Genomic DNA, 16,468 nt, shown 5'->3' on the forward strand with positions numbered 1-16,468 from the left:
GAAAGAGAAAACTGTTGTCAGGTGAGAGAACAAATCACCCAGAACACCTCTTTGGAAAAACCCAAGGACCGACTGCAACTGGAAAAATGACTGCAATACTATTTTTCAAAGCATTTGAAAGAATAAACCTAAGTGTGTGTTTTTGTATCAAAAATAACCTCAAGTTATTCACTTGAGTTATTCACATTATTTGTGAGATGAATCATCAACAGTTTGCAAATTTCTGAACATTTTAACGACCACAAAATCACTGTTGCTTTTACTTCTCACAACAATTAGTTAACCACACCTTTTAGCTTTTCATGTATTTTGAGACTTGTTATTTATATGTGCTATAGGCTATAAATACAATAGATGTGACAGCACACAATAGTGTCTGTTTGAAGTATATTTTTTCATTTCCAAAAAAAAACTATTAAATGTAACACAGTTCAGTGGGCTACATACTGAACTTAGTCAGAAACAATGTATCGATCCTATCTGATACCAATACCAGGTTAGTATCCATGCCTTCGATATTTGGATCAATCTGCCCCACCTCTACCACATAGCACAGGGTCTGCAGAATGCAGGGGTGTGTTCAGGAGTTTGGGCATAGGGGGGCGGCTCCACCTTAAATTAGATTCGTTTGAGGACATTTTTATGGACATTTGTAATGTTAGGCCACTTAAGCAGGATTATGACTTTCATTTAAGTAAACTGTATAAGGGCACAAGGCTGCACATGAGCCTGAAATTTTGCCAACCAATTTTTCTACTGTACACTCAATTTCTGATCAACTATTCAGATTTCTCTTTCTTCTTTGTTCTGTCACCCCATTAAAAAAAAATCCTGCAAACGCCCCGGACAGAAGGCCTTGTAAAAGTACTTTTCCTTCTTTGTTCAGGTGTGCCTCCAGGGCATCCTGCCAGAAAGCATTAATGGCAATTTTTTTTTCTCAAAGTGACCAGAGAAGGAAATGATCCAAGTGGGTGACGTTTCTAGATAAGAGCCTCAGCAGCAGGCCTGTTTGCCCGGGCTCATTTGCCCGCCGCTCACCTGTCCGTCATGAGAAGAGTTGACCTTTAACCAGCAGTGAGTGGCTCTCCCTGTCACGGGTACCTGGGCTGTTCTCAAGGGAAATTTGGACTAAATTCCGCACCACATTTTTAAGATGTTCTCTAAATCCAGCCTGAATGCTGAAGGCTTACTGAACCGGTTAAAATAGGATGTCAACAAGTGACGCAGGAGCGCTGGCGCTCAGAGTTGTAGGAGGAGAGACAGCTACGCCTCTGTACGGGACACCACCACCAGCAGCAGCTACAACGACACGGGCTACAACTGCAAGGTAGGTGGAAAGCTCCTGAAAGTCAACTTTACCAACCACTTTGTGTTTATCTTGTATTTATCAGGCTTTTAAAACGACATGTTAGCCGCTCCTGTACGCCGTGTTAGCCTCGTTTTGCCTGCTTAACTGCGAAGCGAGAGGAGAGAGAAGCCTCAGTACCGAACCGCGTTTAAAAAACATTCATTTTTACAGAAGCGGCGATGTCCTGGAAACACACAAACACCTGACAGCCGAGAGAAGCCTTCTCAACATTTATTACATTATTGCGTCGTATTCGGCACTGAGATATTTCACTCATTTCGCCTTTTATACGTGGTTTACAGCTGTTTCGCGCCCACCTGCTGCTTTAAACAGAGTAAAGAGGCTGGTGGAACTTTTTGAAGAAAAGTAATATCAGTAATTATTGTGTGTTATGTGCTGTTTTGTATAAATGACGACGTCATATTGATGTAACGACCGTGTAAAGCTCCGTTAGGGTGATTGGATGCAGGGCGTTAGAGTTTTGAACAGGGTTTGGTTGGTGACACGCTCTTTTTCTTACTCATGAAACGTGACACGACTGGGCTCAAGCATATTTCTAAAGGCTGAGTGCAGAATGTAATGAAAGGAGCTTTTGAGCATAGGATTTATGCTTCTTCCTTTTTTTACTGAATGCATTTATGAATTCACTGCGTTATCAAGCTGTGCTGCTTTTTATACAGTGTGTGGGTGTATGCCTTTGTCATTGACTAAACTAAACCACACACTGTGGCATCATCAGTGTTGTACTTCTGTGCAGCTCAGCTTCTCAGTCTTAACAGGCGAGCTCATACATGCACACCCAGGCCCTGAGTTCACTCTGAGACACACACACTCCTGCTGCCTGTGCATGTCCACGGCTCTGCCTCTGTTTATCTCCACATCCTCCTGCTAATTCCTCTTAAGTCTATCCACTGTATTCCTACCTATGGGCTGAAAAATAAACAGCACCACTGGAAATCTGACAGGGACTCGAGGCGTGGCAGCAAAAGAACAAGTCTCACTTTGTCTCGGCCAACTTTGCATGCAGGCAAAGTGATTAAGTTGTCTTTCGGTGAACCTGAAATAGAAGTTTGAGGTGTAAATCATTTGCTGGAGTTGGAGCATCACATGTGATTGTCAGTGCTGAGCTCACACCCACACTTGGATCCTTGCGGTTATGTAAGTGTTAGTTGGCAGATATGGACGCACACCCACAGCAAAGCTGACCTAAAGTGAAGGGAACACACCAACATAATTTTACGAGAGTCTCTGTGCACAACGCTGTGGCTCAAAAAGTCTCTCACGGATTACGATTGCATTACTCATCAGCTCGCAAAGCCATCAAAACAAACAGAGTCCCAATTCACAGCACGGGGTAGCACGAGCATTGTGCGTCTGCAGACAGGTGATCAGAGGTCGCTGATGCCTACACGTGAGGTTATAGATTTATTATTTCATGCATTTATAAGGGCTTCCTGAAGAGTTTTAAAAGAGCTCTGCTAAACTGAAAAAAATAGTCAAATTTGTCTTTTTGTTAGCAAAAAAATTACACCATCTTTAAGTTGAATAAGCAATAAGCAATTTGAAAAATTGCAGTTGAAAACAACTTCAGTTATTCAACATGGATTCAAATCCATCCATTTTTTAACTACAGCATTCTACGGTGCTGGGGCCTGTCCGCACAGACCAATATTTAGTTCAGCAAAGACGTTTTCAAGTCATCTTTTCAAAAGTACGAATACTAAGCATTTGGCATTTCTTACATCTTGAATTGTTCACATTTGGAGTGTTTCGTGGCTGAACAAAACTACCCAGTGACAGCTGGGGATGTGTGAAGACTTGCCACAGTTTTTTTTAATTATTCAAAGACAATAATTTAGGAATGCACAAATTGTGAAATTCTGAGGCAGTACGTGGTTTTTGTAGGGCAGCCAATATCTGATGCCAATAACGATAATTTTTCCAGTCATTTAATTTTATGAAAAACAAAGAAATAAATTTAAAAAATAAAATAAAATTCCCAGTGAAATACAAGTTGAGATGATTGGGATTTCTGAATAGGACGCCTCAGGGATGCCTCGTAGGTGAGGTATTTCAGCATGTCAACACACATTGTTCTATCAGTAAGCAGCCGGGCCGATTTTACCCAGAACTGATATCCAGGATACGCTCAATAAACAGAGGAAATAACTACCTTAGTTTTGAGCTATTACATGGCAGCAATTCCATCTATTGAAAGGGAACAGTGAAGATTTAGCCCGTGACAACGCCATGCCTAACCCTACTGTATCCCTGGCCGATCAGATTATGTAATTTATGTTTTTATTGAATTAATTGAATTGTTCTCCTAAGTCAGGGGTGTCAAACATAAGGCCCAGGGGCCAAGCAATGACTCCAATTTGTCCCACAGAAAAGCTGTAAAAAATTTCTGTTATTCATTTATTTACATTGGGTTTAAAAGCAAACATTTTCAGTGATTCACAAAAGAGTTCTTTTTTATAATTATATTTTTTTTTTATTATTATTATAACTGTAATTTTATACATTTGTTTACAATTTAAGCCCCAAAGAATCATGCTGACAGATTTCTTTCATTTATTACATCACCATTTCTCAAAATTTGATTTATTTTTCTTATATTATCTTATGTTTTATGTTTTAATATAAAGGACATCGGTGTAACTGTTGCTGTGAATAATTTGTGAATTAATCCGACTCATTTAAGATCACCGTAGGCTGTATGTGATGATGAGTTTGATGTCCCTGTCCTAACTCTTGGCCATCAGGGAACAAACAAAATATCCATTCAAAGTGACATCCACCTAAAACCATGCGCATCTTTTTTTAAGTTTGTTTCACCTTTCTCCAAAATACAGGGTTATGGTTCACCTATGACAACTTAGACCTCAGAGAGTTAATGGAGCTACGTGCTGGTAGTGGTCTAGAAGCACCGGAGTGCTCAATCGATTTCATGATTACTTCAGCAGTTTGTGTGACTGCAGTCTTCAGGCTGTACCTTCGTCCTCATGTGGACAAATCCACACGTTTACGTAACCACGGAGCTAGTGATTCCGATAATGATTAAAAGAAAAGGCATATACCTTTCACTAGTCACATAAACTAAAAATATACTTTCTAAATTAGGTCTCGTGCTTGTGGTCACTAATCACAGACCTGTCACTTATCACACAGGGCTCTTACAGGTTGATAAGCACTGACACAGCCGTGATGTGGGAAGAGTTCTGCAGCTGGTTGGGGTTCACTCAAGGTGTGTTATCTTTGGCACTAAAATGCTGTAGAAGAGCGCGAAGATCTTCTTCCCTGCGTTCCTCTTCTCTTTTCTCTCCGCTCCTCTCTCATGTCATGTCGTGGCAGGCTTTTATAATCGCCTCCCAGCACTCTAATGAGGCCAATGAGTGGCCCCTGAAGGCAAGGTGGATAGTGAGAGCTACAGCTTTCTATGATGTGCCATGTTATTACAAAGAAAAAAAAATCAAAGGGCTTCATTTTGTGATCACAAAAAGCACCACAGGTTACATAAAGACTCCTAAGCAACAATTTCCATCCACTCCCAAACTGCTGAATGCAATAAAAATAGAGAAAGTGATCTCAGAATGTCCTGTAAGAGATAATTGTTGCCATTTCGTTTGTTCTGTTTACCGAACAAAGGTTGCAGCGACACGTACATTTCTGTTTCAGTAACCGCCTCATCTTTGTTCTGGTGTCATCATCGTGATCGGTAGTTGGCACGCCAGCGTGGGTTCAGCGTTGGGTTGCGGCAGTAAATGTGCATATGCATGTTTGAGTGAGTGAGTGAGTGGGTGTGTTAGCTCTGTACCCTGGTTGTAACAGAAAGTGTGGAACGAGATGCCGAATAGTTATATAACCACTGCTTATCGGTCCAGCACTGCCGGAATGATGAGATGAGAGAAGCATGGCTGCTTGAATTTCCTTCCGTCTTCAGTTCTCTGTTTGATTTCATGCTGCAGAAACTGGATTACAGCAGACCAAAAGAAAATAAATATGGCTCTCTTTTTGAGTTTTAGACTTTTGAGTGGACAGGAAAAGATGTCATGTTGGCTCCAGCAAAATATGAAGAGCATGTCTCACTCTGGTCTAATGTCATTTTGAGAAAAATACTAATCAAGGAAGTAAAGATTGTCACTGTCAGTCTGTAGTTCAATCTCTTTTTCCATAAAAAAATAATGGACATAATTTGCACTTGGAAATAGGTGATAAATCGGGATATAGATCATTGCAATGCTAAGCAAATCGCAAATTGTTAAAAAATTTAAATAATGTCATAACTTTGGTTAAAAAATATTGCAGTAATATTGTGTCAGTCTGGTGATGCTGCTTTTAGTCATCATCATACTAAAGGGGGGAATCACATCGCTTCTTTTCTTTATTTTTGAGTCTGTAGGTAGTTGTAGGGTGTTGTGTGAAATCCAGTTTAGGATAAATACTCCTTAACTTCCTGTGACTGCTGGTGGGTAGATATGAAACCACTGATGGAGCTGTTGACAAAAGCACTTAGTTATCTTTATCTGTTTTTTTTGGAGCACAACCGGGAAGGCTGTCTTTGCTGCAGAGCCTGTTCTCGGTGTCACAGTGCTGAATTGACATTATTACAAAAAAATGTTTCAAAGTCAAAAATAGAATATTCGAGTTCAAGTTTAGTTATTTTGCATCAATTAAAGTTTTCATTTGTTCATGTATTTATTTATTTTTAGAGAACAACAAGATGAAACATTTGGTGAAACATTCAAGCAGGAGGAACACCATGGTGACAAACGCCCAGCTGAGCAGTTTTCTCACCAAACAGCAATCACACAGAAGGAAACACACAAAGGTGAAACGTCACTCCATACGCACATTTAATATATATCTATTAAAACATTCTTTTTTTAAAGTCAAGAATCTCTTCTGTTTTCGGTTTCAGCTGTAAACACCTCATAATCACTGAATTCTGAATGTGTTGCAGCACTAATATTGACAGCAGACGAGCTAAGAAAGGACCAAACTTCTTCTTCAGGTGGTGCAGATATCCAGGTCCAGCAGTCCAGCTTCACCTCCTGCCACGTCCTCAGACTCTCCACTAATCCAGGCATAAAACAAAGCAAGAGTTTTTACAGGTAAGCAAGAGAAGGGATACATTTACCGACTGGCCTTGATTACAGATTCATTTAGACACTTTGTTTCTGGAGCACACGTCAGTTCTGTTCTGGCATTCAGGACAGCATCCCATAATCAAGTTACTCCCCATCTGTCTGTATGACAAGGCTGCAACAATTTGTCGCTATAATCGATGACGTCGTGTATAAAAATTCATCTGGACAAATTCTTATTGTCGACACATCATATACAAATACCATCTAAATGTGTTTTTGTAATGAGCTTTTTAAAACGCTGGCTCCCTGGAGCTATGACATCAACTATGAATGGTTCAGTTTCAGTTTTAGAGAGCTAATTTAGTGCATCGCATTTATACCCTGTTCATGTAAATGTTTGTACAGTAGTGTTTATGTTAGCCTACCTGTCGGAAACTTCCCGTGGATGATGCTTGCCATGTGAACACAGTTTTTCAGTTTTGTTAGCTAATGAGTGAAATGTGATAGTAAAGCATTAAATAGGATTAGCTACTCTGCCTCCTAGTTTGTTTGGGGTTTTTTTCTCACATTAATATTAGCGTATATTCTGAATAGTAAACCTCTTCCATTTAACGTTAGGTCGTTAATCTGTGGGTTGGACCATATCAGTAATTAATTATACATATAATCAGTAAATAGTTAAATGGCTTCGAACACTACACCATCTGAGACACTATGCTATGCAAACAAATTCTTAGTTATTATTAATTAGTGATGGTCTTTTCTAATTCTGTTTTGTTCTGTTTTACTAGTATTAAGCAAAGGTGTATAGATGAGTTTGTCCTGTAAAGAGGCTCACTGCACCTCTGAAATGTCTGAAGTCTTGACAGAGAGCATCTTTAGCATCGTTAGCATGGGACGAGACAACAGGGTGATCTCACAGGTGGACAGGCTTGAGCAGGTGAGGTACTAGAACCTAGAACAGGAGGTTTGCCAACATGAAGGGGAGAACAGAGTTATTGAAAAGATCATTGCCTAATCAACTAATCAAAGAAAAATTAGCAGATTAGTCGACTACCAAAATAATGGTTAAATGCAGGCCTACTGTATGACATTAACAAGTGTGGAAAACTGGTGTAGAAACCACAATTTTCAAGCTCATACACAGACTTGCGTCCTGTTGTAGATTTGTTATGTGAAAAGTGGAGCTGAATAAGAATTTAAACAGTACTGTGATGGATAGTTGTTTTGCAACGTGGAAACGTTTTTTTTAACTTAAGTAAAAGCTATATAACTTGATCTATAATGCAATATTACACAAATTACACAAATATAGAGCATGTAAATACTTAAATGAAGCAAAAGTGTTTCAGGGAGGGACTAGTGCCACCCTATGCCCCCCTTTTAGACACGCCCCTGGGCAGAGCCTTTAGCTCAGTTTGAAATGACTGAGACATATCAGGGAACCCTGGGATTTGATTCCTTGTGTGTTTTGAGGTGTATCGCTGCTCAACTGATCTTCCCTAAATTTTGCTAAAGTGTGTCTCCTAATAAGCAGTAAATCTACATCCCACAAACAGTTTCTGAGGTCTGCAAAGAGGAACACCTGCCACTAATCGTTGTTCAGACATTTAAATCCCTCGATTTACAACATCCTGTCAATCAGTAACCGAGCTGTGTCTGCATTCTTCAGTCTGTGACAAAGGACCCGGAAGAGTCAAGTGTTTGCATAAACGCAGAAGTACGCTTAATAAAGTGTGTTAGCTTATGTCTCAGTAGTACGAATGCATTGTTTTTCTTGTTTTTCTTGTTTTATAATATTTTAAACAGTCTTTGCTCTGGAATTCGGTAGAGAAGAGAAGATGTATAGCTCTTGCAATCCTATGTGGAAGTCTGTATTTACATTCTCAAAGTTAATGTGAGATGTGTTATTAATCATCTACCTGTGGTTTCATTTGTTATACAGAGAAACTTCCTTAAATCAGTCATGCGGGAGAATCTGAGGTTATTTTAGGTGAAACTTGTTGCCTTGGTTTTGCCTCAGGAAATATTTACTTTTTCGATAGGTTAATCTAACATTATATAATAGCTGCTTATAACATTGTGTCAGGTTTTTATTAGAATAAGATAAGCCTGTCAGCAGAGGTCTCAGATCAAACAGGCTTTATTGGTTATGTCAAAGGCACGCCCCCTTTCACTGTGTGCTAGTTACCTGCGCTCATGTCAGTCCAACATGGCCTTATATAGACAACTTGTGTGTGAACTGTACTTGTACAACGTGTTCCACATCAAATTAAAAAAGTAAATAAGTCTTTGCATGATTGCTTAGTAGGTGTGACTTTAGTTTACATCTGCCGGTGAGAAAGTCGTGTTTAGAGAGGGTGACTGATGTGAGGAATGTGAACGTTCCCGTCGATCAGCATTGCTGTGGCAAATTCTAGATCTAATCCCTCTAATGTTTCACTAAAAACAGTTGGACCGTCTGACATTCAGAAATGAGACTTGTAGCAGTTGTGAGTGTTTAATGCTGAGACATCTCATTAGTTTCCACATTTTTTCTTTATCCCACCAAAAAAAATAAGTTTACACCGCACAGTCACCACTAACAAAATCAAAGATTGCCCCAGTTGTGTGTGTATTTGTATGCAACAAAGTTTGCACTGCAACACTAAAAAAGTGCATTATTTTAGAAAGTTGTGACAATGTCTCAGTTTCCTTTTTCAGAGAAATGTTGCAGCTGCAGCATGCAGCCAGAAATCTAATACACTGTGTCTTCTCTTTGTATCAACAGATTGATTGAACCACAGCGAGTTGAGACCAAGGACAGCAGTTTTCAGGTAAAGACCACAGTCTAACAGAATCAAGCACATTACACACACACACAGTGTAAAAGCTGGTGTAGAGCAAATGTGAAATTCAAACTTTACTCCCACTGATCCAGAATCCAGAATCTAATCAAAAGTACAGATCAGAAGTTTATAGTGTTTAAAAATCTTTGAAAAGTCACATAAAGCAATGGTGACACCATGTTAAAAATATGGTTTTAGATTAATTGTTATTTTAACAGTTATAAGTGACAGGGTGTGTTTTTCTTCCTTGTGTGTGTGTTTCCCTGCTAGTCTTTCATGTCTTTCAAAATAACCTGTTTGTCAAGGATTGAATCTCTTAAATAACTACTGCATGGGAACAGACACTCAAGAAAAGCTTTGGCCTCAGTGCAGGCAATTTAAAATTCTGAGAAGCCGCTACCATTGATTACTAGCTGTCAAAGTTAGAAAGCTTTTTACATTCCTGTGCACAGAATTTGCATTGGTATTATATGATAAGCTGAAGTTTAATGTGAATATGAAAATCATTGGGCTTTAATGATACAGCTAAGCAAATGCAAATATATGTTATTGAATATCCTAGGATGGGTCATAGGAATTGTTTTGTAGAACTTTTTTATTTATGTAACAAATATTATTAAGTATTAAGATTTTAAGTGTTGGTGATGGCAGGTGTTCAGAACATTGTAATTTGGTATGCAATAAGTGGGTCCTGTCAGTAAAAGTTTTTATTTTAACAGATTAATGGAAGAACGTCTGCATCACAAACCTCTATAGAGGCACCCAGCATCTATCGATTGTCAGAGGCAATACCATTTCCAGCCAAGGAGAAAGACAAGGTCATCACTGCTAATTGCAATGAACTGGAGATTACCAGGGACTTGAGCAGAACTCAGGCTTTTTCAAATAGTGACTTTGGGACACATAAGCGTAATGCCTTGCACAGACTTTCATTTGGATCACAACCAAGGACTTACACTGGATCTCTAACTCGAGCTGAGTCAGAGGGAAATATACAGGACCGTACAAAAGGCCTTGCAGACCGTCTTCAGGAGTTAGCTGACCCGCCCAGAACCATGTTGTCTTCCTCAGTGGTCACGGTTCTCGCTCCTCACTGGAGTGGCCGACTGCGACGTTCCAAAAGATTTGATGGAACCGGCAGCTCTGAAGCCCAGGGAATTACGCAAGATGGGACATGTGCTGCAGCAAACCGTGGTTTTCAGCAGACTCAGAGCCAACATGGTGTGGAGAGGGGCTTAACAGGTGGACTGGGAACCCAACTGAGGCCTCCATTTTCAGATCTCAGGAGGAACACAGTGGGCTGGTCAACTAAAAGTGATCCTTTGAGCTTAGAATCTAAAAGGGAAATGATTAAAACTGTTTCTTTGGATGTGAACTCAGGAAGGATGGACAATAGAAAAATAGACAGAGGTTCTTTAAGCGCTTTAGCTACCAGTGCCTCTGTATCGCAGAGCCAACATGAACAAAGGCGAAATCCACAAACTGTCCATCAAGGCGGACACTCATCTTCAAGCTCCAAACCAACAACCAGCAACGTACTTCTTTCTTTAAGGAGAGGCAACATCGGTGGCAAGAATCTCAATGCAACCTCCCCTCTGAGCAGTTTTCCAAGTGATCAGAATGGAAAATTATTCACAACACCCCTCTCTCAGAGCTTTCTCAATAGTAATGAACAAGAGAGGCCAAAGCCGCTCCTCTCTCCATCATCTATTTCTTACAGGACAACTGAAGCTAGCCCTGTCCTTTCCCCATCACCCTCCAGCCTGAGAGAGCAGAGCACCTCTGACAGGTTCATCTTTGCACCTTTACCAGTGGACAAAAATGCAGACGGCAAAACCCTTTGCCCAACAGTCTCAGACAATAAATAGGATTCAGTCCAGTCTCACATCCTCACAGACATTTTTAGGTAAAGGACCATCAGAAAGTCAACAGAACTACAGGGGGCAGAAGTAAAACTCTACTTTCAGAGACCCCAGTCTCCTTGTCCAGACAGCCCCCATTTGACTCTTCTGCCCAAGTGAAAACCCAGTCCTTTCCTAAAAGAACCACGCTGAAACAGACTTCCTGGTGGAAGCAAGTTACCCAGGAAAGCAGTTTCCCTTTCACCCCAAAAGACACAACCAACAACAAAGACAAGCCAAACACAACCTTACTTCCACCCTCCAATAATAATAGTGACATGACATCTTCAAGTCAGCCTGATAACAAAAGCAGGGGTAGTCCGGTCAACAACAACAGAGACAACAATAACACAGCAGAGTCAGTTTGCACAGGTAATATGAACCTTTTTATGAGGGCACAGGGAGGAACTCGCCATCTCGGACAAAGAAATGCTGGGAATTCACCTGACCGTGATTTGCACAGGTCTGTCAAGGACCAGTATAGCTCAAATGTAAACAACAGAGAATACCCAAAGCCGCCCAGTGTGCCAGATGTTTTGTCTAGTTCTAAAATTAGCAGAGCTACAGCACAAACAACACTGAGTCAACCTAAAGATCCAGGCAAATATGATTTAACCGATAGTTCATATACAGCAAATATGTCTGAGTTACCATCTGCTTTGCAAAATCCTAGGAGCTCAGATACACCCACAGAGACCAGCAGCAAGTACAAAAATAATTATTTTCCACCCAAACCCAACAACACCCCCATGCCTCCTCACAGCGTAGACTCACAGAGGTTTACCAGCACACCGCTCTCTCTTGATTTCACCAGTACTGTCAATGGTAAAGTTCATACATCTCAAAATACCTCTGGTCCCCAAACCTCAAAAATGAAAAGTAGTCCTTCCTACCACTCTCAGTCAGTTCCTTCTCAGACCAATATTCATACCTCGGCATATACAACCTCCACTGGCTCTTTGTCCCAGAAAACAAAATTTACCAACAATTCCTCTGCCACACCTCTTGGATTTGAAAGAAGTTATGCTTCCATTCCTAAACCTTTCCACCCTAAAACTGTGTCCAGCCTGATTTCCACAGTCAGTTCTGTCTCCAAAAAAGATTATAGCGCCACTGCTTCCAACTCCTCTTCCTTTGACACTGGCAGCCACCCTGCAGCCACCACTGCCTCAAGTTCTTCCCTTCTCAGTCCTGCTGTCACCTCCGCCATTACCTCTCCTACCTCTGCCACTGTCTCCGCTCTCCTAACGCCTCCTGCAACCCCAGTTATTACCAACCCCACTTCAGAAACTTCAAGCCCTAAAAAAGAAGGGAAATTTTCCAGCAGCTCAGAGAAAGAGCCAATGAAACTTGAGAAAAAGAAAGTGAGAAGAGTGACATGGGATGACTCGGTGGATCTGCAACAGTCAGAGTCCACCGCTGTGGAGAAGCCAGAGTCGTCAGAAGTCCAAGCGACCCCTCAAGCCACATCTAAGTACCTGCGAAATGCTCCATCCATCTTCTCCTTTCTGAGATCGAGCAGTTCAACAAGTTCTTCTGTTTCTCCCCCTAAACCCAAGACCTCCAGCATTGAGGTGGAGAAACCAGGAAAGTATAGATCCTTATCATCTGACTCGGCTGATTTAGCATTCAGGGAGTTTGAGCGAAACAAGCAAAGAGCTGGTGATACAATGATTTTTAACCAGGGAAGACAGGACTTGCCCACACCAAGGCATGAAAGGACACTATCAGTGGAATCTGGCACAGTTCAGTGCCGTACTTCAGCTCCTCTCTCCCTCCCTCCTGACTTTTCAAGTGGCTATAAGGTTCGTTATAGCTCTCCTCCTTACTCCACGCTCATGTCTGCAAGGATGACACAAGGGGAGACAAATACGAGAACAACCAGACCAACCCTCTTCTCACAACCCTCCCAGTCAAATTACACCCCAAATCTCTCTGTAAATACTGACCCAGTTTCAGTCATGACCTTATCCACATCCAAACCTCCTATGTCTCCTCCCAGACCCTCCCTTTCCCTGTCCTTACCCCTCCAAAAGAAACCTCCCAAACAAGAAAGTCCAAATGTTGAGGTTTCAGAAACTGATCGAGCAAGCAACAATAACAGCGGAGATAAAGGCCAAGAGCGAAAGCTATTACTTGTAGACAACAGAATTCACATCAGACCTCCTTCCCTGCAAGGTGATAAGGCAGACAGCTCGACATACGTAACTGAGACACTGGTTTACAGCCTTAAATCCAAAGTAGATGCATCGACAGCCACAAAAAAAACCACACCTAATGCTTTACAGCATACCAATAACACGCCGGTTTCCGTGGAGACCAAGTTTAGTCAACAATCGCTGACAGGCCAGAGTAAGGGAGCAGCAGGTGAACCATGTCGTCATTCAGGTCAGAGCTCCAGCAGCAGCAGCTCAACAGAGAGTCAGTCCCGGGAGACAGAAGACTCCAGCAAAAGCATGAAGGAGACTATAATGGGGAAAAGCAGGTTTTTCTCAGTAGACGTTAATAATGAACAAAACACAAAGAGAAGCCGATTTGCACTGAAGAAGAGCGTCAGTACACCAAACTCCAGTTTGACGAGGTCAGAGTCAGACAGGGCCAAGAGTAACAACAAAGTGGATCAAGTCTTTAGCAAACTAAAGCAAAAATTAAGCACTAGATGGTCAACCTCACAAGCACCTTCTGTTAGCGGATCAAGCGATGTGAGCGATGTGAGTGTTGAGAGTAGCAAAATTCCAGAGGAAACAGTGCCAGAGAAAGTAATGGTGCTGAACGACAATCTGGACACACAGGCTTCGAACAGGTGGACGCAAGATAGATACATTCTGATACCGTCCTCGGCTGCTGGAAACACAAAAGTTGGAAATCAGCGCTCCAGCTGGACCGAAAAATCATCTCTAGAAACGGACCATGACATGCAAAATGCTTGTGCAGAACAAATTTCTGAAAAGAAAGCCCCAGTTTATCTGACAGTCCACGGTCCAACAGTTGACCAGTTAGACCTTGAACAAGACCAAGTAGATTATAAAGCAACAAGCCTCTCTTCCAGAGATCCAAGTCCCAGTAGAAGTCCCGCTTTTCCAGCTTCATTCAGGAGGTCCACACCTAGCCCCAGGAGCCCATTCTCTCCCTTCTCCTCTCTTTCACCAATGTCCCCACTTTCCTCGTCTGATGTAACAGACGACAGCGTCTTCTACAGCCCAAAGCTGCACCGCCGCAGAGAATCCTCCTCTCCGTGTGAGCACGGAGAAGGGATCAGCTTGGGAGTTCCGAGAAAAAGCCGGGCATCCGTAGGTCCTCCATGTGTGAGCCCAGGACATGACAATGAAAACTTGGCATCCTCTTATGCAGACTTAAAGTATGGCATTGAGCCTGGGAAGTCCTTTTCTGTGAGTTCTGTTCTCTCCAGTCGACCCTCTGGACCGGGACGTATTTCCACAGGATCCAGATTCATGAGTGTGGGTGACCTCTCTCAGTCTGCCTTCTCTTGTGGAGAAAATAGTGGAGATTTTGATCAGTGGTCTGTCAAATCTGATTGGAGCACAGTGTATGACTTCCAGGCTTCTGAGGATGGTCGAAAATCATATTTCCCAAGTGATCCAGGTAAAATGCGATCAAGATCTTTGCCTCGATCGCTGACCAGGTGCTTGGCAAACTGGAGCTCTGGAGACTCTCCTCAACATGTAAATGCTACAGCTTCCAAGCCTGCTCACCTCCGGAGCCCAAACATGAACATTTGCCAGTTTTTGTGGGATGCAGAGGCCCCGCCCACCCCTCCTCCAACACCTCCTCTGTCACCAGTGTCCAGGCGCATGTCCAAACCACCCAGCCTTTCCTCTCCTACCTTTCCTAGCTCGCCAGGAGTACTACAGCCGGGGGACAGCCAGTCCAGGGGGCATTTGCCCTCCAGAGGTTATGTATCCAGCCTTAGCACCTTTGATGAGTCATCAGACAGCAGCTCGGACACAACAACTGATGACGAATACTACTTAGAAACAGATGATGAGGGAGAAAAAGAGACAGAACTGTAAAAGCAGAACAAGTGCTTTAAAAATGCAAGTTTCTGAAACATCCATGAGGGAGGGGGATAAAGGAGGTGCTGTAATCTTTTGGTGTGTAATGACATCTGCATCTCTCCTGCTTTTGTTTTTTTTTGTTTTTTCACTCTGTTGAGACCTGAGGTCAGTCGGGACACCGGGTATCCTGCATGATTTGGTTTTCGGAAGTGGTTGTTGTGGTCAGGGTAAAATATACACAATACAAGTAAGCATGGATTATCAGCATAAGTTTGTACCATATGTTGTATTTGAATGCAGAGCTGTAATTCCTGGATAACAAATAGACATTTATAGTTTGAGTGTCGCATGGCATTAGTGAGGTATATGCTGTATCTTTGTAGTTGTTTCAAAGAACAAACTACTCTGTAAGCTTAGGCTTTTTGCACAAGTCTTTAGGTTTGCATTTCATCCTGGTAGGTAGCAATAAGTACTTAGGTAACGTGGATAAATGTGCTGTCATATAATATTCCATCATCTCTGTTCTGCTATGTTTAAGAAATGAAATTAGTTTTTGGTAAATGTTCTAATCGTAAAGCTGATATTTTCATAGCACTTTTTTTTTCAAAACAGGCAGAGTGTTGGTTTAAAATGATTTTTTTTGTACTTAGGGATGAAATATAATCTTGATATGATTAACATTTGTTTTCAACCCTTATAAAGTGCTCTATACGGTGCCTGCTCTTATTTGCACAGTGATAAATTCTTAATATATCTATTTTATAAATAAATGTAATATTTCTAACAAGACCTGATGTTCTGGGGATTTCTCATCACCTTGTTACACTTTTGTTGTTCCCACATATGTCAGATTATATAACCATCATCGGCATGATTTGTCCTTGAGTCATTAGTTTTGTCTATTGCAGTGCTCACATGCTTTAAGTGAAAAGGTATGTTGATAATTCGCATGACAAAAGATTTGGTTCTGAATTCCAGTCTGTAGGGAATGTCAGTGATCAAATTAATCAGCGCTTTGGTGGATGCTATCTTCTTAAAATAATGTGTGCTCTAGGTGGGGCTGTTCAACGGTCACACATTGTTCAAGCGGGTGTTTCCTTTTGTTGTCAACACACTGTGTGTTGATCATTAGATAAAACATCCATTAGAGTTCTTGCTGGCAGTGTACTTGTATCCCAGACTTCCTCTCCCATGTATGCCGAATTTTTCCCGGAGAGACTCTCACTAAGATGCCACAATCTGCTTTGTGTTATTAGCCATGACATCACCAGGGAAGGGCATGGCT

At 41.6% G+C, this 16,468-nt stretch overlaps 1 protein-coding gene across 4 annotated transcripts; it reads left to right on the forward strand.

Moving 5' to 3' along the window:
- Nucleotides 1-1,003: 1,003 nt before the first annotated feature.
- Nucleotides 1,004-15,972, forward strand: zmp:0000000991 (mucin-5AC). 4 transcript variants are annotated; one of them, XM_019354839.2, is made up of 6 exons: nt 1,015-1,327; nt 4,520-4,595; nt 6,061-6,179; nt 6,312-6,462; nt 9,209-9,254; nt 9,986-15,972. In XM_019354839.2, the coding sequence occupies exon 6, from the start codon at nt 11,446-11,448 to the stop codon at nt 15,196-15,198; it is 3,753 nt and encodes a 1,250-aa protein (XP_019210384.1). In that variant the 5' UTR covers nt 1,015-1,327; nt 4,520-4,595; nt 6,061-6,179; nt 6,312-6,462; nt 9,209-9,254; nt 9,986-11,445; the 3' UTR covers nt 15,199-15,972. The 4 variants fall into 4 exon arrangements, with proteins under 4 accessions (XP_019210385.1, XP_019210384.1, XP_019210383.1 ...); XM_019354838.2 differs by lacking the exon at nt 4,520-4,595 and adding an exon at nt 7,230-7,378; XM_019354840.2 differs by lacking the exon at nt 4,520-4,595 and having other exon boundaries at nt 1,004-1,327.
- Nucleotides 15,973-16,468: the final 496 nt, after the last annotated feature.

Source organism: Oreochromis niloticus, linkage group LG9, assembly GCF_001858045.2.
Source record: "Oreochromis niloticus isolate F11D_XX linkage group LG9, O_niloticus_UMD_NMBU, whole genome shotgun sequence".
Classification (NCBI taxonomy): domain Eukaryota; kingdom Metazoa; phylum Chordata; class Actinopteri; order Cichliformes; family Cichlidae; genus Oreochromis; species Oreochromis niloticus.

What these genes read in the sequence shown, in the direction of transcription:
- zmp:0000000991 (XM_019354839.2), top strand. Translation starts at nt 11,446, where the DNA reads ATGACATCTTCAAGTCAGCCTGATAACAAAAGCAGGGGTAGTCCGGTC.